Source organism: Bos taurus, chromosome X (assembly GCF_002263795.3).
Source record: "Bos taurus isolate L1 Dominette 01449 registration number 42190680 breed Hereford chromosome X, ARS-UCD2.0, whole genome shotgun sequence".
In the NCBI taxonomy this organism is placed as follows: Eukaryota; Metazoa; Chordata; class Mammalia; order Artiodactyla; family Bovidae; genus Bos; species Bos taurus.
This window is the reverse complement of record NC_037357.1, coordinates 86,230,026-86,253,048: the sequence shown is the minus strand read 5'-3', so window position 1 is coordinate 86,253,048 and position 23,023 is coordinate 86,230,026. Positions and strand designations below refer to the sequence as shown.

General features: G+C 38.4%; 2 protein-coding genes across 5 annotated transcripts in view; one reads left to right on the top strand and one right to left on the bottom strand.

Moving 5' to 3' along the window:
* ZNF81 (zinc finger protein 81) overlaps positions 1 to 18,479 on the bottom strand; it is a 138,993-nt gene extending 120,514 nt beyond the window's left edge. For 3 of the 4 annotated variants that reach the window (XR_009493561.1, XM_059883762.1, XM_002700089.6), the window contains exons 1-2: positions 18,429 to 18,479; positions 6,243 to 6,489 (exon numbers count right to left, since the gene is read on the bottom strand). Coding sequence is in view for 3 of the 4 variants with exons in the window: in XM_059883762.1 (XP_059739745.1) it covers positions 6,243 to 6,314 (72 nt within the window). In the remaining variant the exon portion in view is untranslated. Of the gene's footprint in view, positions 1 to 6,242; positions 6,490 to 18,408 lie in introns of all 4 variants that reach the window. The other variant, XM_010821926.4, reaches the window with a different exon arrangement.
* Positions 18,480 to 18,626: 147 nt separating this feature from the next.
* Positions 18,627 to 23,023, top strand: part of LOC132344347 (uncharacterized) — a 16,783-nt gene continuing 12,386 nt past the window's right edge. The window contains 1 exon segment of the mRNA XM_059883836.1: positions 18,627 to 18,803. Coding sequence (XP_059739819.1) covers positions 18,627 to 18,803 — 177 coding nt within the window.

Genomic DNA, 23,023 nt, shown 5'->3' with positions numbered 1-23,023 from the left:
AATCTGAATTATTATAGAGACAAATGGCCCTCTTAAAATACAAGTTTAATACAAATTCACTGACAACAAGAGGATTATTTTTAAATTTAGTAAGCAGACTATAAATTGTGTATGGAAAACAAAACAGTAAAGGAAACAGTAAATTTCTGAAAAAGAAGAGTAATCAGAGATTTAGCCCTCCTATTTATTAGAGGAATTAGAGGAATTAGAATCATATAGACTATGACCATTAGATCAATAGAAGAGAATAAGGTTCATAAATACACACACAATTATATATTATAATGTGTGTATATATGATGAAGTGCTGCATGTTAGTGGGGAAACTATAGGTTATTCAACAAACAGTGATGGGACAAATGTGTAAGCATCTTGAAGAAAATGAAGACTGATCCCCAGCTAAGACTTTAAAACAACCATCAAAAATCCAGATAGTCACAGAAGTAAAAGCAAAACCAAAGACATGAAAGCACTAAAAAGAAAATGCACAGGACTTTCCTGGTAGTCTGGTGGTTAAGATGCCCTGCTCTCGATTCAAGGGGCACAGGTTTGATCCCTGGTCAGGGAGCTAAGATCCTGGATGCCACATGGCATGACCAAAAAAAAGACAAAAGGAAAAAAAAGAAAATGGAGGAATTAAAAAAAATACAGATATGAGCAATAGGGAAGGCCATCTACTTATGGCACAAAACTTGGAGGACACAAAAGATTGATAAGCACAATTTTGTGAAATGCATGGAGAAAATGCCAGAATTTTTCTTTTAAAAGACAGTTGAGAAATTGAGGGAAAATATTCGGGATGCACATAAAAGACAAAGAGCCACTGTCTTTAATATATAAATAGCAACAATCTAATAGAAAAATGGGCAAAGGAAATTTAAAATCAGCTTAAAAAATACTATAAATGGGTCATTAAACACAATTACATGTATTCAACATCAGTCATGATACAAGACATGCAAATTAGATCTGTAATAAGATACATGTTTTAACCTATTACATGGGCCAAAAAGAAAAATATGACAAGATGCTGTTCTGTCTTGAGTATGCTGAAAACAGGCATTCTTATACAATTGAAAAAACCCACAAAGAAGGTCATTTTGCTATATCAATCAAAAATAAAAATTCATATATATATATATATATATATATACCATTTGTCCCAAGAATTTCATTTTCAGAAATTTCTCTTTAGACATATTCCCTTTTGTGTTAATTGAAATATGTGTGTGTGTGTGTGTGTGTGTGTGTGTGTATATACACACACATACATACATGGATGAAATAAGGATTTTCATTGCAGTATTGTTTGTAATAGCAAAAGCTGGAAATATCTTGCTGTGCTTACTTGCTCAGTCATGTCTGACCCTTTGTGACCCCAAGGAATGTAGCCCGCCAGGCTCCTCTATCCATGGGGATTCTCCAGGCAAGAATACTGGAGTAGGTTGCCATGCCCTCTTCCAGGGGATCTTCCCAACCCAGGGATGGAATTCAGGTCTCCTGCATTGCAGGTGGATTCACTACCATCTGAGCCACCAGGGAAGCCTGGAAATGTCTTAAATGTCTATTAACAGGGGGCTGGATACATTGTGATATATCCATATAATTGAGTAAGATTCAGCCTTGAAAAGAATGAGGCAACTTTTTACATCTATTGACATTTAATTATCACTAAAATTTATTAAGAAATGAGAAAAGTGTTAGAAGTTTAAAAATGGATACAGCAGTGTGTGTGTGTGTGTGTGTGTGTCCTTGTAACTGCCCTTGGAAAGGGTATATGGGAGACTAAGGTCAAAATTGGAGGGCATGTATTCTCTTTCAAAAGATTTTTACAAAATACAATAATCACATAAAAATTTGTGCAACATAAATAGTTGGCCTAACTGATTATTCAAGGCAAATACTTATCTAATTCCCATTCTGGTCTGGAAACAGATCATTGCCAGCTTTTTGTCCAGGAGTCTCCTCATGCTTGAGGTCAAAGAGTTGGACACGACTGGGTGACTGAACAACAACAACCTGGTACATTAGGCAAGGATTTCTCTTGGGTATTTTCTAGAAGAGTTTCCTCATATGGTCTACACATGCTTTGATGAAGAAAGCTAAAATGTTTCCAAAGAGACTGTACCAGTTTATACTGCCACCAGCAGTCTATGGACTGCTGATATGAGCCAATACATCAGCAACTATATGTACTGAGATGAGTATATGAGCTACTGATACAGACCCTTATCCTTGCTAACAGTTGTCATTGTCAGGCTTCTTAAGTTTAGCCATTCTGGTGGAGGTATGGTAGGATTACATTGTGGTTTCACTTTTGCATTTCCCTGATTTCCCTGAGTACCATCTCACGTGTTACTAGCCATTTGGATTTCCTCCTTTGTTACACACCTATTCAAATAACCTCTCTGACTACAGGGTCATCTGCTTTTTCTTATTGTTCTGCTGTTCTTTATACATCCTGGGTACAAGTCCTCTGTTGTCTGTCTCTTCTTCCACTCTGAAGCTTGTGATTTTCTTTTCAATGGAAATAAGTTATCATAAAAGTCAGGAGAGTACCTGACTTTGGAAGTAGGGGAATTCTGGAATGCTAACTATGGACATTTTCTAGACCGTCATAGTGAAAAATTACTGAGCTGTACATGTTGGTTTTGCACGCTTTTCTGGACATACGTTATATTTCACAACAAAAATATTTTTTAAAAGATAGGCTGAATCTAGGACCCACTAACTCCATCCCTATGTATACAGTCAAGAGAGGGTGGACACACATACATGACATGAACAAAAATGTTCATGGCAGCATGGTTTATAACTCATTTTCTATTTTACCAAACGATTTAAAATTACCAAAAACTGATAAGAATTTGTCTTGTGGGCTACCTTTCCTGAACTAAAAAAAGAAAAAATAACAGTGTGCTCTCAACTGCTTTTACTTACATAAAGAAATTCACGCCGAGAAAACTAACTTGGTTATATGTATTAAAGAGAGGTGAACAGCGAGTTCCCTGGTGGTCCAGTGGTTAAGACTCTATGCTTCCACTCACCGCAGGGGGTGTGGGTTCAGTCCCTGGTCAGGGGACTAAGATCCCACATGCCCCACCATGGTGCAGCCAAAAACTAAATAAAAATTAAAAATAAAGAGAAGTGAATAGACAGGAAAAAGATAAGAGAATTTAGACTGTATATAGCTTTTCATATTTTAAAATTTTATATATATTTAAAATTTTTATTTTTGAGCCATCTGACTGTATTATCATTTAAAAATTAAATTTAAAAACTATTACTAATATAAGAGTGATAAGATACTAAACAAAAATCCTGAAAAGAAAAAGAGTTATCTAAAACAAAAACATGGGCTTCCCTGGTGGCTCAGTGGTAAATTCACCTGCCACTGCAGAAGACATGGGTTCAAACCCTGGTCCAGGAAGATTTCACATGCCACAAAGCAACTAAGCCCATATGCCACAACTGTTGAGCCTGTGCTCTAGAGCCCAGGAACTGCGGCTACTGAAGCCCATGTGCCCTAGAGCCCCTCCTCCACAGCCAAGAGAAGCCACTGCAATGACAAGCCCGAGCACTGCAAGTAGAGAGTAGCCCCTACTCACTGCAACTAGAGAAAGCCCTCATGAAGCAACGAAGACCCAACACAGCCTAAACAAATAAATAAATGAAATTATATATAAAAAACATATGTACAGTTGTTATCATAACAGATGCCATCTTGGGCCGCCTCACTGACCCTGCCTAGGGCTGTACCATGTAGTAAGTCTCTTCTCTGTCACCAAGGGCTTTGTATTAATAGTTAATAGATATTGCTTAATGATCATTAGATCTTGTGGCCTCTAGGCTCTATTAGTCTTTAAATAATAATGAAGACCTTCACTGAGGTATTCCCAGTGCCCATAAGACTAGTTGCCCATTCATAAAGCTTGACTTAGGAATGCACTTGCTGTTTCCAAGCACGTACCCACCCCCCAGACCCTAGGTTAACTGTGAAACTGTCCCAATCGTCCCTCAGCTGTGTAGGAGGCAGCTGTGAATGCTTCTGGTTCATCGCCCCCCTGATCTCACCCTGTGAGTAAGTTACCTATAACCATAAACTGATCCATTGATTATATGGAGTTGCCTGCCTCATTTTTCAGTCTCAAGATACCATTCCAGTATCTTGAGTATCCCTCCGTCTTCCAAAAATATAGAACAGCATTAATGAGAGACACAGAAGATGATTTGGGAGATAAAGTTTTTTTAAAAAAACTTCTAGGAAGGAGAGCAAAAGAGAAAGAAATGGAAATCGGTAGAGCAAAGAATTTAAAATATGGAGGCTCAACAACTGAAATAAGAGATTTTTTGAAAAGCAGAAAAAAATGTGTGTGTGAGCGGGAAAAGGACTAGACTGGAAACAGATTTGTAAAATTCTACACAAAAATGATTTCCAGCCTAGAATTCTACACTCAGCCAAAAAGATAAATTTATTATCAGGGTCAAATAAACATACTTCCATGGTATTTATTACTTTTGTATTTCTGTAAATGTATTTATACAATTATATATATTACATAAATACATTTTACGTGACATTTTCAGATATGCAAAGCTTCATAAAGTTCTCTTGTCATGCATCCATTTTCAAGGATATACTGAAGGAAGTACCCCACCCTCCAAATTAGGGGGTAAACCAAGAAAGAGGAAGACACAGGATCTAGGAAACAAGAAGGAAAAAAAAACAGGATTCTCAGGGAAAGGAATCTGATACAAGACAGAAGTAAAAAGGATTTCCTGATAGATGGTGGACAGAAGACACCAAAGTCATAGCTGTGTGTGAAGGCGAGAGAGCAACCAGACCAGCCTTCAGCAAGTCAACAAGGTCCAGGAGAGATTTTTTCAAAGAGAAGACACTGATACCCAGAGTTGAGATAGCACTCCCCGCTCTTACTTGCTGTGTTAACTTGGGTCAGATAGTTTTTCTCTATGCCCCAGTTTCCCCTTGGAGAAGGAAATGGCAATCCACTTCAGCATTCTTGCCTGGAAAATTTCATGGACAGGGGAGCCTGGGGGGGCTACAGTCCATGGGGCTGCAAAGAGTTGGATACGACTCAGCAACTAAACAACAAACAACAACAGTTTCCCCTTCTATAAAATGAGAAAAACAATGGTACCTACTTCTCCAGATGGTAACGAAGATGAGTTAGTAGATAGAGTGTATGTGTAACAGTGCTGGGCTCATAGTAAACACGGTATGAGTATTTATAAGTAATGTCACTATGTGTGTGTCCGACTCTTTGCAACCCCATGGACTGTAGCCCACCCAGCTCCTCTGTCCGTGGGATTCTCAAGGCAAGAATACTGGAGTGGGTTGCCAGTCCCTTCTCCAGGGGATCTTCCCGACTGGGGAATTGAACCTGAGTCTCACATTGCAGGTAGATTCTTTAACTGAATATACAGAGAGGAGATTTAACTAACTAGAAAGAATTTGGCATTGAATTATTGATATGTATATAGTAAAGCAAAGAAATGATCAATCCATTAATTCCAGGGAACAGTAAAAGTTGTGAAGAAATAGTAAGCAGGGATACTACACAACTCAACTATAAACAGTCACAATAATAAACACGATAGATCTAATCAGAACAGTGATAGGTAGAGGCAAATGTGCATATGAGTGGAGGTGCGTGGAAAAGCTAAATCTCTACCTTACATAGTGGAAAGTCAGTAGATAATGTTCAAAACTAAAAAGAAATCCATTAAAAAGTTTAAGAGAGCTTGCTTCTAGAGAGCTGGAATCTGGGAGAAACAAAGCAGAGAAGAGCCATTGTTTTAAGAAGACTTTGACAACTATTTGGCACCTTTTGTCACTTATGGATAAACTAGAAACTAATTTCAAATTACAAAGTGGCAAAAAATATTCACAGAAATACTGGGTTAACCAAAAAGTTCGTTTGAGTTTTTTCCATAACATCGTACAGAAAACCCCAAACAAACTTTTTGGCCAACCCAATATATAAGAATGATAAAAGGTTATTAACCTTACTCTTAAAAAAAAAACTCTGTAAAAATCCATAAGCTAATATAAATAAATCAACAATGGACAGAAGGAAATTCACATAAATAAATAAGCAATAAAAATCCCCTGATTATGTTGCCTGATTTAAAAAAAAAAAAGTCATACAAATTAAAATAGTGAGATATTATCTTTCATTCTGGAGAATTTCTGTCCCTGGGTGCCTCTTCCTACTCCTTACCTCACAGGAATTGTCACATCCCCCTGTACTCAGGGTCGGAGACGGCCCAGCAGCACTCCGATTGCCTGGCATCTTTCTGCTGGGCTTTACCCACAGGTTCTCTTGCTGACAACTCTGCTCTTCCCAGGAACCCGAGGTCAGGTGGGCACCTGTGGACTTAACCACAGCTGCTGATGCTTGATATGGAAGATCCTGCAGCCTTCACCACAGGGTCTGTCCCAAGGGCTAAGCAGAGATTCCAAAAAACCTGGAAAGACAGTGTTCATGTGGTCAGTTATTCTGCATTCACCCCACAAGTGCTTCCTGAGAACACCAAAGTATTGTTTATGGCACTGAATACTGTGGAGTAGACAGTCACATCAACCTGTTCAACCTATTCAAACTACTGAACCTATTCACATCAACCTATTCAAGTCATTCATCAAAACGGAATATGAGTGTGACCATGACACTCAGACTAAAATTAACAAAAGCTTCATTTCTAGCTCTGTCATCCTTTAGCTATATGAATATGAAAATGTTTCTTCAGGTTTTCTTTTCCCCAAAACAAATCAAAAATATTTATTTCAAGGGACTGTGAGAATTAAATGAGTTGATGTTTTTAAGCAACTCAGCAACAGACTGGCCCAGATAAATACTTAATTCATATTAGCAAGTATGGTTATTACAAGGAATCATGTAATATGCAGAAGGAGGTATCTCATTTAATGTGCACATCAATCCCATTATTTGTGTACTGCTGTAATTATTATTATCTCACAGTATGCATATAGAGGAGAAGGAAATGGCAACCCACTCCAGTATTCTTGCCTAGAGAATCCCGTGGACAGAGGAGCCTGGTGGGCTACAGTCCATGGGGTCACAAAGAGTCAGACACGACTGAAGTGCCATAGCATGCATGCATGCATTGGACAAGGAAATGGCAACCCACTGCAGTATTCTTGCCTGGAGAATCCCAGGGACACAGGAGCCTGGTGGGCTGCCGTCTATGGGGTCGCACAGAGTTGGACATGACTGAAGTGGCTTAGCAGCAGCAGCAGCAGCATGCATACAGAAACAGAGGTTTAGTGATGTTAAATTGAAGTCAGTCTACCTGGCTTCAAAGTTCACATTCTCAATGGTGTACCACATGGTACCTTATATGTGGGAGGCTCAAAATAAACATGGTTCTATTATTAAATAGATGTTGAAAACATGATTATAATTTGGAAAAAAAATGTTAAGTAAAGTTTCTTAAGACAGAAGATATATGCCATAAGGAAATTATTAACAGTCTGGGACTAAAATTTTTAATTGCCACAAAAACGTCCAGAGGTAAAAACTGTTTCTCCTGTTGAGGGAACTAGGGAGGGGAAGTTGTCTCCGTGTCCAAGCTGAGATACAATTTCATTATGATCAACTAATCCAGGCACTATAGATTTAGTCATTCTTGTTGGAGAAGGGTAAATATCACATAAACTGAGGAGGAACTTAAGACAAGAGAAGTTAAGAAATGAGATGAAAAAGAAACAGGAAAGCATACAAAATAAAAAGCAAAATAAAAAGTATGAATAGGTTAAATTTTAAACATGTAAAGATGACGTTGTTTCAGAGAAAGAGAGAATATGCTTTCTTTTCTTCTGCCTGTAGAACTTTTTACAAAATTCTATCAAATAACTTGGCCACAAAAAAACCTGGTAGATGTCTGAATGTTGGGAATGGACAGGCTGCATCCTTGATTATAGTATAAGATGTTCAATATCATAATGCCTTAGGAAATGCAATCAAAACCAAAAATGTTCTATTCATTAGCAAACCATTTCATATACACTAGGATGGCTAAAAAAAAAGACAGTAACTAATGTTGGTGAGATGTGAATAAATTTGAGCTCTCAGACAGTACTGGTAAAATTTTAAAAAGGTACAGCCACTCTGAAAAATACGTTGGCAGTTCCTCAAAATGCTACCCATATAGAGTCATCGTATGACCCAGCAGTTCTACTCCTAGTAGCTACCAAGAGAAATGAAAGCCCATGTCCACTCCAAAACTTGTGCACAAATATTCACAGCAGTATTATTCATAGTAGCCAAAAAGTGGAAACCATTTAAATGTCGACCAACTGATGAACAGATAAACAAAATTTGGTGTGTGCATACAATGGAGTATTATTTGGCAATAAAAAAAAAGTACCGAGGAGGAGCTAAGATGGCAGAGGAATAGGACGGGGAGAACACTTTCTCCCCAACAAATTCATCAAAAGAACATTTAAACGCCGAGTAAATGCCACAAAACAACTTCTGAATGCCGGCAGAGGACATCAGGCACCCAGAAAAGCAACCCATTGTCTTCGAAAGGAGTGGAGAAACTTTCATCTTTAACCTAGATGTTTTATCAATGGTGCTGTATAGAAGGAGAAGTTTTGAGACTACTGTAAAAATAAGACCGCCAACTGGAAGCAGGAGGCTTAAGTCCAAACCCTGACTCCAAGGAACATTAATTGACAAGAGCTCATCAAACGCCTCCATACCTACACTGAAACCAAGCACCACACAAGGGCCACCAAGTTCCAGGGCAAGACATACCAAGCAAATTCTCCAGCAACACAGGAACACAGCCCTGAGCTCCAAGATACAGGCTGCCCAAAGTCACCCCAAAACCATAGACATCTCATAACTCATTACTGGACGCTTCATTGCACTCCAGAGAGAAGAAATCCAGCTCCACCCACCAGAACACCGACACCAGCTTCCCTAACCAAGAAACCTTGACAAGCCACCTGTACAAACCCACACACAGAGAGGAAACGCCACAATAAAGAGAACTCCACAAACTGCCAGAATACAGAAAGGACACCCCAAACTCAGCAATTTAAACAAGATGGAGAGACAGAGGAATACCCAGCAGGTAAAGGAACAGGATAAATGCCCACCAAACCAAACAAAAGAGGAAGAGATAGGGAATCTACCTGATAAAGAATTCCGAATAATGATAGTGAAATTGATCCAAAATCTTGAAATCAAAATGGAATCACAGATAAATAGCCTGGAGACAAGGATTGAGAAGATGCAAGAAAGGTTTAACAAGGACCGAGAAGAAATAAAAAAGAGTCAATATATAATGAATAATGCAATAAATGAGATCAAAAACACTCTGGAGGCAATACATAGTAGAATAACAGAGGCAGAAGATAGGATTAGTGAATTAGAAGATAGAATGGTAGAAATAAATGAATCAGAGAGGAAAAAAGAAAAATGAATTAAAAGAAATGAGGACAATCTCAGAGACCTCCAGGACAATATTAAACGCTACAACATTCGAATCATAGGGGTCCCAGAAGAAGAAGACAAAAAGAAAGACCATGAGAAAATACTTGAGGAGATAATAGTTGAAAACTTCCCTAAAATGGGCAAGGACATAATCACTCAAGTACAAGAAACCCAGAGAGTCCCAAACAGGATAAACCCAAGGCAAAACACCCCAAGACACATATTAATCAAATTAACAAAGATCAAACACAAAGAACAAATATTAAAAGCAGCAAGGGAAAAACAACAAATAACACACAAGGGAATTCCCATAAGGATAACAGCTGATCTTTCTATAGAAACTCTCCAAGCCAGGAGGGAATGGCAAGACATACTTAAAGTGATGAAAGAAAATAACCTACAGCCCAGATTATTGTACCCAGAAAGGATCTCATTCAAACATGAAGGAGAAATCAAAAGCTTTACAGACAAGCAAAAGCTGAGAGAATTCAGCACCACAAAACCAGCTCTCCAACAAATACTAAAGGATATTCTCTAGACAGGAAACACAAAAAGGGTGTATAAATTTGAACCCAAAACAATAAAGTAAATGGCAACAGGATCATACTTATCAATAATTACCTTAAACGTAAATGGGTTGAATGCCCCAACCAAAAGACAAAGACTGGCTGAATGGATACAAAAACAAGACCCCTGTATATGTTGTCTACAAGAGACCCACCTCAAAACAGGGGACACATACAGACTGAAAGTGAAGGGCTGGAAAAAGATTTTCCATGCAAATAGGGACCAAAAGAAAGCAGGAGTAGCAATACTCATATCAGATAAAATAGACTTTAAAACAAAGGCTGTGAAAAGAGACAAAGAAGGACACTACATAATGATCAAAGGATCAATCCAAGAAGAAGATATAACAATTATAAATATATATGCATCCAACATAGGAGCACCACAATATGTAAGTCAAATGCTAACAAGTATGAAAGGAGAAGTTAACAATAACACAATAATAGTGGGAGACTTTAATACCCCACTCACACCTATGGATAGATCAACTAAACAGAACATTAACAAGGAAACACAAACTTTAAATGATACAATAGACCAGTTAGACCTAATTGATATCTATAGGACATTTCATCCCAAAACAATGAATTTCACCTTGTTCTCAAGTGCACACGGAACCATCTCCAGGACAGATCACATCCTGGGCCATAAATCTAGCCTTGGTAAATTCAGAAAAACTGAAATCATTCCAAGCATCTTTTCTGACCACAATGCAGTAAGATTAGATCTCAATTACAGGAGAAAAACTATTAAAAATTCCAACATATGCAGGCTGAACAACACGCTGCTGAATAACCAACAAATCACAGAAAAAATCAAAAAAGAAATAAAAATTTTCATAGAAATGAATGAAAATGAAAATATAACAACCCAAAGCCTGTGGGACACTTTAAAGCAGTCCTAAGGGGAAAGTTCACAGCAGTACAGGCATACCTCAAGAAATAAGAAAAAAGTCAAATAAATAATCTAACTCTACACCTAAAGCAACTAGAAAAGGAAGAAATGAAGAACCCCAGGGTTAGTAGAAGGAAAGAAATCTTAAAAATTAGGGCAGAAATAAATGCAAAAGAAACAAAAGAGACCATAGCAAAAATCGACAAAGCCAAAAGCTGGTTCTTTGAAAGGATAAATAAAATTGACAAACCATTAGCCAGACTCATCAAGAAACAAAGGGAGAAAAGTCAAATCAATAAAATTAGAAATGAAAATGGAGAGATCACAACAGACAACACAGAAATACAAAAGATCATAAGAGACTACTATCAACAATTATATGGCAATAAAATGGACAACATGGAAGAAATGGACAAATTCTTAGAAAAGTACAACTTTCCAAAACTGGACCAGGAAGAAATAGAAAATCTTAACAGACCCATCACAAGCACAGAAATTGAAACTGTAATCAGAAATCTTCCAGCAAACAAAAGCCCACGTCCAGACGGCTTCACAGCTGAATTCTACCAGAAATTTAGAGAAGAGCTAACACCTATCCTACTCAAACTCTTCCAGAAAATCGCAGAGGAAGGTAAACCTCCAAACTCATTCTAGGAGGCCACCATCACCCTAATACCAAAACCTGACAAAGATGCCACAAAAAAAGAAAACTACAGGCCAATATGATTGATGAACATAGATGCAAAAATCCTTAACAAAATTCTAGCAATCAGAATCCAACAACACATTAAAAAGATCGTACACCACGACCAAGTCGGCTTTATCCCAGGGATGCAAGGATTCTTCAATATCCGCAAATCAATCAGTGTAATACACCACATTAACAAATTGAAAAATAAAAACCACATGATTATCTCAATAGATGCAGAGAAAGCCCTTGACAAAATTCAACATCCATTTATGATAAAAACTCTCCAGAAAGCAGGAATAGAAGGAACATGCCTCAACATAATAAAAGCTATATATGACAAACCCACAGCAAACATTATCCTCAATGGTGAAAAATTGAAAGCATTTCCTCTAAAGTCAGGAACAAGACAAGGGTGCCCACTTTCACCATTACTGTTCAACATAGTTTTGGAAGTTTTGGCCACAGCAATCAGAGCAGAAAAAGAAATAAAAGGAATCCAAATTGGAAAAGAAGAAGTAAAACTCTCACGGCTTACAGATGACATGATCCTCTACTTGGAAAACCCTAAAGACTCCACCAGAAAATTACTAGAACTAATCAGTGAATATAGTAAAGTTGCAGGATATAAAACCAACACACAGAAGTCCCTTACATTCCTATACACTAATAATGAGAAAATAGAAAGAGAAATTAAGGAAACAATTCCATTCACCATTGCAACGAAAAGAATAAAATACTTAGGAATATATCTACCTAAAGAAACTAAAGACCTATATATAGAAAACTATAAAACACTGGTGAAAGAAATCAAAGAGGACACTAATAGATGGAGAAATATACCATGTTCATGGATTGGAAGAATCAGTATAGTGAAAATGAATATACTACCTAAAGCAATTTATAGATTCAATGCAATCCCTATCAAGCTACCAACAGTATTCTTCACAGAGCTAGAACAAATAACTTCACAATTTGTATGGAAATACAGAAAACCTCAAATAGCCAAAGCTATCTTGAGAAAGAAGAATGGAACTGGAGGAATCAACCTGCCTGACTTCAGGCTCTACTACAAAGCCACAGTCATAAAGACAGTATGGTACTGGCACAAAGACAGAAATATAGATCAATGGAACAAAACAGAAAGCCCAGAGATAAATCCACGCACATATGGACACCTTATCTTTGACAAAGCAGGCAAGAATATACAATGGATTAAAGACAATCTCTTTAACAAGTGGTGCTTGGAAAACTGGTCAACCACTTGCAAAAGAATGAAACTAGAGCACTTTCTAACACCATACACAAAAATAAACTCAAAATGGATTGAAGATCTAAACGTAAGACCAGAAACTATAAAACTCCTAGAGGAGAACATAGGCAAAACACTCTCTGACATACATCACAGCAGGATCCTCTATGACCCACCTCCCAGAATACTGGAAATAAAAGCAAAAATAAACAAATGGGACCTAATTAAACTTAAAAGCTTCTGCACAACAAAGGAAACTATAAGCAAGGTGAAAAGACAGCCTTCAGAATGGAAGAAAATAATAGCAAATGAAGCAACAGACAACCAACTAATCTCAAAAATATACAAGCAACTCCTACAGCTCAATTCCAGAAAAATAAATGACCCAATCAAAAAATGGGCCAAAGTACTAAATAGACATTTCTCCAAAGAAGACATGCAGATGGCTAACAAACACATGACAAGATACTCAACATCACTCATTATCAGAGAAATGCAAATCAAAACCACTATGAGGTACCATTTCATGCCAGTCAGAATGGCTGTGATCCAAAAGTCTACAAGCAATAAATGCTGGAGAGGGTGTGGAGAAAAGGGAACCCTCTTACACTGTTGGTGGGAATGCAAACTAGTACAGCCACTATGGAGAACAGTGTGGACATTCCTTAAAAAACTGGAACTAGAACTGCCTTATGATCCAGCAATCCCACTGCTGGGCATACACACTGAGGAAACCAGAATTGAAAGAGACACGTGTACCCCAATGTTCATCGCAGCACTGTTTATAACAGCCAGGACATGGAAGCAACCTAGATGTCCATCAGCAGATGAATGGATAAGAAAGCTGTGGTACATATACACAATGGAGTATTACTCAGCCATTAAAAAGAATACATTTGAATCAGTTCTAATGAGGTGGATGAAACTGGAGCCTATTATACAGAGTGAAGTAAGCCAGAAAGAAAAACACCAATACAGTATACTAACGCATATATATGGAATTTAGAAAGATGGTAACAATAACCCTGTATGCGAGACAGCAAAAGAGACACAGATGTATAGAACAGTCTTTTGGACTCTGTGGGAGAGGGAGAGGGTGGGATGATTTGGGAGAATGGCATTGAAATACGTATAATATCATATATGAAACGAAAAAAAAAAAGAAGTACCAATATATGCTATAACATAAATGAACCTTGAAATCATTATCTTAAGGGAAAGAAGTCAGTCACAAAAGACCACATATTTTATGATTCCATATATATGAAATGTCCATAATAGGCAAACACATGAGGCAGAAAACTGATTAGAAGTTTCCTAGGGCTGGGGACACAGGGTGGCATGAATGATGAATGTCTGCTAATGCATGAAAAGTTTCTTTCTGGGGTACTGAAAACGTTCTAAAATTATACTGTGGTGTTGACTAAACAATTCCGTGAATGTACTAAAAGTCACTGAACCGTACACTTCAAATTGATGAATTTTAAGGTGTTGAATATATATACATGTCTCTTTTATATAACTAAATAAATCAATCTGCTTTAAAAGAAAAAGAAAGTGAAAGTCGCTCAGTCGTGTCCAACTCTTTGCGACCACGTGGACTATACAGTCCTTGGAATTCTCCAGGCCAGAATACTGAAGCGGGTAGCCTTTCCCTTCTCCAAGGGATCTCCCCAACCCAGGGATCGAACCCAGGTCTCCCACATTGCAGGCAGATTCTCTACCCGCCGAGCCACAAGGGAAAAAAAGAAAAAGAACACTTTCCTAAATAACCCAGGATCAAAGTCAGAAATCAATACAAAAGCTACAAAATTTTTACCAGAAGTCATGGAACATGCTAAAGTTGTATACGGAGTGAAATGTATATATTTAAATGGCTTTATTTTTAATTAAAAATAAATATAACAGGTGCAGATGGAGTCACCTGGAGCTTGAGCAGCTGCACGAGGGTATCAAAGACCATGCCCATGGACAAACTAAGGACAGAAGTCCAGGAGTGTATTCCATAGAGCCAGCCAAAAAACTTTAAGGTAAAGAATACAGCAAAACCAGTTACCACTAATTCAAAGAAAATAAATATTGTGAAAGATGAAAAATCTAATAGAGTGGAAAAATCTGTAGGTATACAAAAGGAACTTGCACATTTCTCAAAAGGTTTTTATCTTTAATCTCTATAGAAACAACTGATTTTTCAGCAGTGTCATAAAAATGAACCAGTTAACAGTGGTGAAGCTACAAGATTAATGGCTCAGCTGTACTACACTGGTGATGTATGAAATTGCCCCCAGAGACCAACAAAGTAAATATACAAATAAATAGAACAAAAAAGAGATACATGTGTCTTTTTCAACCCTGGTTTCCTCAGGGTATATGAGGTGGATGAACCTAGAACCTATTATAGAGAGTGAAGTGAGGTCAGCAAGAGAAAGATAAATACCATATTCTAATGCACAGAATCTAGAAAAATGGTTCTGAAGAATTTATTTACAGGGCAACAATGGAGAAACAGACATAGACAGTAGACTTATGGACATGGGGAGAGGGGAGGAGAGGGTGAGATGTATGGAAAGAGTAACATGGAAACTTAACATTACCATATGTAAAATCGATAGCCAACAGGAATTTGCTGTATGGCTCAGGAAACTCAAACAGGGGCTCTGTATCAACCTAGAGGGGTGGGATGGGGACGGAGATGGGAGGGAGGTTCAAAAGGGAGGGGATATATGCATACCTATGGCTGATTCATGTTGAGGTTTGACAGAAAACAAAATTCTGTAAAGCAATTACCTTTCAATAAAATAATAAATAAAAAAATGAACAAGAACAAAAGAGAGCTAAGTATTCACTCTAAAACATCAGAAGTAGGAAAAAAAAAAAAAAAACAAAACAAAATTAAGCACCCCCCCCAAAGGAAAACAGTAATTAAGAAAAACCTTAAATAAATCAAATGAATATAACAGGAGTTTAAAGAAAACAAAGAGCTGGTCCTTTAAAACGACCAATGTCACAAATAACTCCCTAGCAAATGAGATAAAGAAGAGTTTAAAAACATATATATTCTCACACACACACACACACGCACACATATACAGAGAGAGAAGACAGAATGAGAATCATTCCCAGATAAGGCAGTGTTTCAAAGTAGTTATTGTAGGATATTATGCCTAACTGTATAGCAACATATTTTATATTGATGTGAAACAGGTGCTTACCTAGCAAAATTTACATTAACAAAGTTAATACAGGAAAATACAGATAGAAGAGAATAATGAATGTGGAAGAGACCAGGGGGAAAAAATGACATAACAACAAATACAAATAGAAAGACTCAAAGTTAAAAAGAAAAGGCACCGTCCACAGACCTCAGGGCCTAAGGAACAACTGCAGTGAGTTCCCTGGGTTTCCTTTCCTTCGAGTGTATCACAAACAGGCCACTAGAGAAGCTTATAACTCAGAACCATCAGTAGGCACAGACAACAAAGCTCTAAGAAAAGCCTGCATCAAAAGACCAAGAAAGAGTCTCAAGAGTCCTAACTGAACATATCCATCCTACTCCAGCCAAACACGAATAGAATACACATTCTCTTCAAGCACCTGTGTGACACTCTCCAGGGTCATAAAACAAAACTTAACAAACTGGAATCATACAGCTTATGTTCTCTGATTATAATAGCATCAAACTAGAAATCAGTAACAGGTAACAGGAAAGTCGCCAAACTTTGGAAATTAAACAATACAATTAAATAATCCATGGATCAAAGAGGAAGTCTCAAGGGAAATTAAAAAGTAATGAATAAAAATGAAAATACAACATATCACAATTTGGGATGCAGATAAAGCAGTGTTGAAAGGTAAATTTATAATCCTAAATGTTTATATTAGAAAAGAATTAAGGTATTAATCAATAAGGTAAGCTTCCAACGTAAGATACTAGAAAAAGAAGAGCAAAGAAAACCCAAAGCAATCAGAAGGAAGCAAGTAATAAATGTAAGAGTGGAAATCAATAAAATTGAAAACAGAGAAAGATCAATGAAACTAAAAGCTGGTTTGTTGAAAAGACAATGAAATTCGTAATCCTCTAGCAAGACTGACAAAGATAAAAAGAGAGAAGACACAAATTACCAATATCAGAAATGAAACAGTAGATATAACTATAGATTCTGTAGTCATTGAAAGTAAGGGAATATTACACACCGCTTTATGCACATAAATTCAATAACTTGGATGAAATAGTCCAATTTTCTCACAAAACATAGACTCCTACAATTTACCCACTATTAAATATGTAGGTACTCTGAACAGACACTAAATAGATAACCTGAATAGTTATTTAACTACTGCAGAAATTGAAGCCATAATCAAAAGCTTCCAAAAGGAAATTTCCAGGCCCAGATGGTTTCACTGGAGAATTCTACTGAACATTAAAAGAAAAAATATCATCTACATAATCTCTTCCAGAAAATAGAAGAGGAGAGAACACTTCCTAACTCATTTATTGAGATCTGTATTATCCTAATACTAAAACCAAAGACAGGACCAAAAAAGAAAACTACAGACCAATGTCTGTCACAAACTTGGACACAAAAATCCTCAAAAAAAGCATTAATTAATAATTCTTGCAATATAAAAAAAAAGAATTACACACCACAAGCAAGTGAAGTTTATTCCAGGAATGTAAGGCTGGTTCAATATTCAAAAATCAATAAGGGGATTCCCCCATAGTAACAAGCTAAAGAAGAAAAATCATATAAATTCATACAGTATTGACAAAATTCAACATACTTTCACGATAAAAGCAGACACATAGACAAATAGAACATAACTAAGAATCTAGAAATAGCTGCACAAAAGTATGGCAAATTTATTTTTGACAAAGGTACAAAAGGAGTCAGTGGAGGAACTGCAGTCTTTTTAACAAACGGTGCTTAAGTAATCGAATGAACATTCAAATATATGCACCTCGATCTAAGACTAACCGCTCCATACAAAACAACTCAAATTGGATCATGGACAGCGGAAGAAGAAATGAATAAAATCATTATCACAGTGAAGACTTAATCTCTCCTTTCTCTGTAAGAGAATAAGCAAACAAAAAAGTACAAATTTTGTACAACACAATTGACAGCTAAACAATTAAATATCATTTTCGAGTTATACAAGGAACATTTATTAAAAAGTCACCAAAGACTAGGCCATGAGTCCCCTCAGATTTCAAGAAATGAGCTTCATGCAGACATTTTTCTAACCAAAGAAAACTTAGAAGTCTAGTAAAACGATAAACTTTTGTAAAATGAAAGCGCACTTCTAAATAATTCATGGACCAAAAAAAAAAAAAAAAATCAACTCTTGGAAAACACTTAGAATATAATGCACCAAACCCTGTGGGTCTCAGAGTGAACTTTAAGACCTTAACATTGATATGAGAAAAGAGGAAAGCCTGAAAAATAAAAGGCGAATCATCCAACTATATCCAGACAACCGATTCCATCACTGACCAGACAGAATTCCCCAACACTCACCCTCCCTCGGTCCCCTTTACCTTCACACCGCTCCGGCAAAGAGCAACGGGATCCTCTTCACAACAACTATTAAACCTCGGCAGAAAACTGCAGCCGCTTCCGGTCACCACCCCTAGCACCGCCCCTTCTCGGGGTTTGGGTGGGAGGTTCACACGAAGGGGCGTGGCTCTGCACAGGCGCAAAACCACGTTCGAAGCCACAGTCAACCAACAGTCAACATGGCGATGTTACGGAGTCAATGTTTTGGGGCATTCAATGCCCCTCGGCAGCGTTGTCAGGCGGGGAATGTGGCCGCGCCCAAGTTGCGCTTCCCCGTGGGGTACGCCATGTCGGAGGAGTGTCCATTCCGTACAGAGGATGAGGAAGCCTCTACTCACGTTGCGGAGCGGTGGCGAGCAAGAATGGGGGCGTTTCTCTGGGCGGGCTTCTTGGAGAAAGAATCTTTGGCTCTGAACTCTATGGATCTGTGTAATGATGTTCAGAGAAGGTGAGAGGCCTCTGGGAAGACACAGAGATGCCAGTGGCTATTATCTCCTGGCAGATAACAGGGGATGAGAAGTCGGACTGCTTGTAGGCTTCTCCTGGAACATATCACGAGGGGCGAAAGGGAAGAAACCAGGGACCTACAGGCCCTCCTAGGATAAAGCGCTGGAGGAAAGGGGAAGGAGTCAGCGTAAGCTTCCCCTCTGCTGGGCTTGTGGGGTTGGCTGTGGGATTTGGATGCTCCCCAAATCGACATTATCGACATACCCACTCCAGCCACCCCAGCTAAAATAAGTTTTAAAATTTTCCCTTAATCTAATAACAATATGTCAATAAAAATATTTTAGGAAAATTTGCTTTTTTCATAAAATAAAATCTATATAGTAATAGTGCCCTTACTTTGCAAATGTAGCTTTAAGACAAGACCGCTTTCTGCCCTTTAACCAGTTGTTTGCCCCTTGTCACCTCTAGTAAGGAAATCCTGGAGATGCCCTTGCCCTCTGGGAGATGTCACTGGGCCACATGAAGAAGTCATGCTGCCCTTCTCCTGGGAATGCCTACGTATCTTTCTACGTATTGGAACCAAGTTCCAATATCTCCTTCATGGAATCCTCCTGACCGAGGTAGAGGGCTCTGTATCCCACTGCAGGCCCTTCTGAATCCTCAAGTAAGGAAGGTGTTTGGAGGAGCTCAGGTGTAACTTGCTGGATGCTCTCAGTCCAGTGACATTCCATCTGGGCCTCAGTTTAACAATCTGGAATATAAGCGGTGTCCTATTCCAATTAGCCTAAGAACATCTGGGATTAATCTGTAGTCTGACAAATTTATCAGTCAGTGAGGGAGACCACACACCAGAGGAACCATGGATGGTTCACTAAACAAAAGAAAAAATGGGAGTTCTGAAATTCTGAGAAATGGTGAAGTTCAGATTGAAATGTGAATGAAGCAGTGTTTTGGTAAACTCAAACCAAAGCCGGGCTATATGTGGGACTATAAACGTGAACTCAGAATCCTGTTTCCTTGGAAACCATAAAGTTAAGATAGATATGGAACTTTCTATCTAGATACCCCCCTCTCTCTGCACTGGGGTTGGAAACCTTAGCTGCTCTTCAGCCAAGAGTGGGATGTTTATCTATACTGATATCAAACAGTTTGATACTTTATGATTGTAGAGAACAAAGTTTCTCAGTGAGTAAAAAAGCAGCAGTCACTCAAAGCAGGAGTTCTTTATGGCATTACAGATACAGGACATCCTTGAGAGAAATAATATTTCCTATTATTTTTCATCTGACTTTATCTGTGTCGGTTCTCCCAGCCTTATGAATGGCAGAGCATACTTTTACATTCTTAGCTAATTTTTACTTTCTTAGATGGTTAGGAGTCTCTGATTATCCCAGATTCTCTTCTGCCCCCTATAGTCCTGGTCTGGGTGTTTGCTGAATGAATACTGAAAGAAGAAATGGAATCAGTGGAAGCATGTTTGGTATGCATACTAGTCTAATACAGCGCCAGGAATCATTGTTAATGTCATGTCATAATAGTACTATGGTTATGTTTTTAAAAAGCTAAGTCTACTAGACTATTTCAGAGAAGAAAGAAGGAGCCAATAATCATACGAAGAGATGTTCAAAGTCATTAGTGATCAGGGAAATACAAATAATGAGAAAACATTTTACACCCATTCAACTTGCAAAAATTATGTCTGACAAAACAGACTGTTGGAGAGGATATATAAATACAGGATCTTCTTGCCCTGTTGAAGGAATATAAATCAGTGTGACCACTTCAGAAAATAGTTGGCATTTCCTCCTGCAGTGAATATTTACAGACCTCACAATCTATCCTGTCCATGCTTAGGAATATATCTATGAGAACCACTTGCACAGGAAACCTAGAATATGCATGGTATCTTGTTCACGATAGCAAAACCTGGAAACAAAAGTGAATGGAGTCAAAATGAATGAACCAGAACAGTACCCAACAATAGGGATGAATTTAAGGCGGGGGGCGGGGGGGGGAACTGTGATTCCCGAAATAGTATAAAAAGCGTAACACACTTTCATAAAACTAAAAAGAATTATTAGGATTTTGTATAGTTGTGATAAAATTGTATTAAAAGGAAATAAAAATTGATGAACTTGGTATTTAGGATGATGTTTACCTCAGTTGAGGACAGGCAGGGCCAGGAATTGAGGAGACACGTGGTTAGATGGAATTATGTTAAGGCCATACCTTTTATTTTGGGTGGTAGGTGAATAAGTGCTAATCATATTATTAAAACTAACTTAATGTTTAAGTTAATCTGGAAAATTAAACTGTTAGATGGTGAGATGGACAGGGAAGTTGGGCGTGCTGCAGTCCATGGGGTCGTGAAGACTCAGACACGACTTGGTGATTGAACAACAACAACAAACTTAGATAAATATCTAAATATAAAAAGAGAAAGTCTGCATGGAGAAAAGTACAGTCCTGTCCTTGAATGGACTAAGAAAATCTTTGGCCCAGCCCAGAGACGCCACCCAGTGGTGGGATGATCAAGAAGGCAGGCGCTCCATGGCCTTGACACTTAACTGTGGCCCCTGCCAAAGGTGCTCTGCCTCTAAGGCTCACCCCGGCACACCACTCATGTACCTGCTCAAATGTCTTTTTTTCTTTAAAAAAAAATTACTGAAATGCAGTTGATTAGCAATGTTGTATTAGTTTCAAGTGCACAGTAAAGTGATTCAGCTATACAGTCATCATTTTTACATTCTCTTCTATTATAGGTCATTACAAGATACTGAATATAGTTCCCTGTGCTATATAGTAGTGCCTGTTGTTTATCTACTTTATGTATGGTAATGTGCATCTGTTAATCCCATACTCGCAATTAACCCCCCCACTTTGAAAGTGAAAGTCACTCAGTCGTGTCCTACTCTTTGTGATCCCACAGACTATACAGTCCATGGAATTCTCCAGGCCAGAATACCGGAGTGGGTAGCCTTTCCCTCTCCAGGGGATCTCCCCAACCCAGGGATCCAACCCATGTCTCCTGCATTGCAGGCGGATTCTTTACCAGCTGAGCCACAAGGGAAGCCCTCCCACTTTGGTAGCCATTAATTTTGAATCACCTGGTAAATAGCCAGAGTAGCTCGTCCAGATGAGGACTGTGTTGCCTCTGATGTCCAAAGAGGCCCTAGGTGTTGTCCCTCCTTTTGCTTACGGAAGAGCCAGATGCAAAACTTCCTCTTCAAGAGGTTAGAAGGAGTATCTCAACAAGCCCCCACCACTGGACCCCTAGTAATCTCACTGAGATAGAAGGCCTCTGAATTTTTCTCAGATTCATTTCCCGTCCTCTGACACACAAATATCTTATCCACAAGTCTACAGTAGTTGGTCACTCTTGTCCATTAGGTCCAATCAGCATAATATCCATGTAATGGACCAATGTGGGGTTCCCAGGTGGCACCGGTGGTAAAGAATCTGCCTGCCAGTGCAAGAGATGTAAGGGACATGGGTTCGACCCCTGGGTTGGGAAGATCCCCTGAAGTAGGTCACAGCAACCCACTCCAATATTCTTACCTGGAGAATCCTGTGGACAGCGGAGCCTGGCAGGCTACAGTCCATAGTGTCGCAAAGAGCCAGACATGATTAAAGTGACTGAGCATGAAGACATGTGATGTGATGTCTTGTGGAAGGGAAAGTTGACCAAAATCCCTACAAACTAAATTATGACACAGGACTGGAGAGTTGATCTACCTCTGAGGTAGGACAGTGAAGGTATATAGCTGGCCTTGCCAATGGAAAGAAAACTGCTTTTGCTGGTCTTTACTAGCAGCACTGATTTTAAAAAAGGCATTTACCAGATAAGTATCTACATGCCAAGTATCAAAGGATGTGTTCGTTTGCTCAGGCAACAAAACTGTATCTGGTATAGCAGCTGCTGTTGGAGACACTACCTGGTTAAGTTTAGATAATCCACTGTCCTTCTCCAAGATCCATTTGTCTTCTGCACAGCACGACAAATAGGCACGTTGAATGAGGATGTAGTGGAACCACCATCCCTGCATCTTGTAATAACTTACAATGGAAGAGAATGTAAAAATAATGACTGTATAACTGAATCACTTTACTGTGCACTTGAAGCTAATAC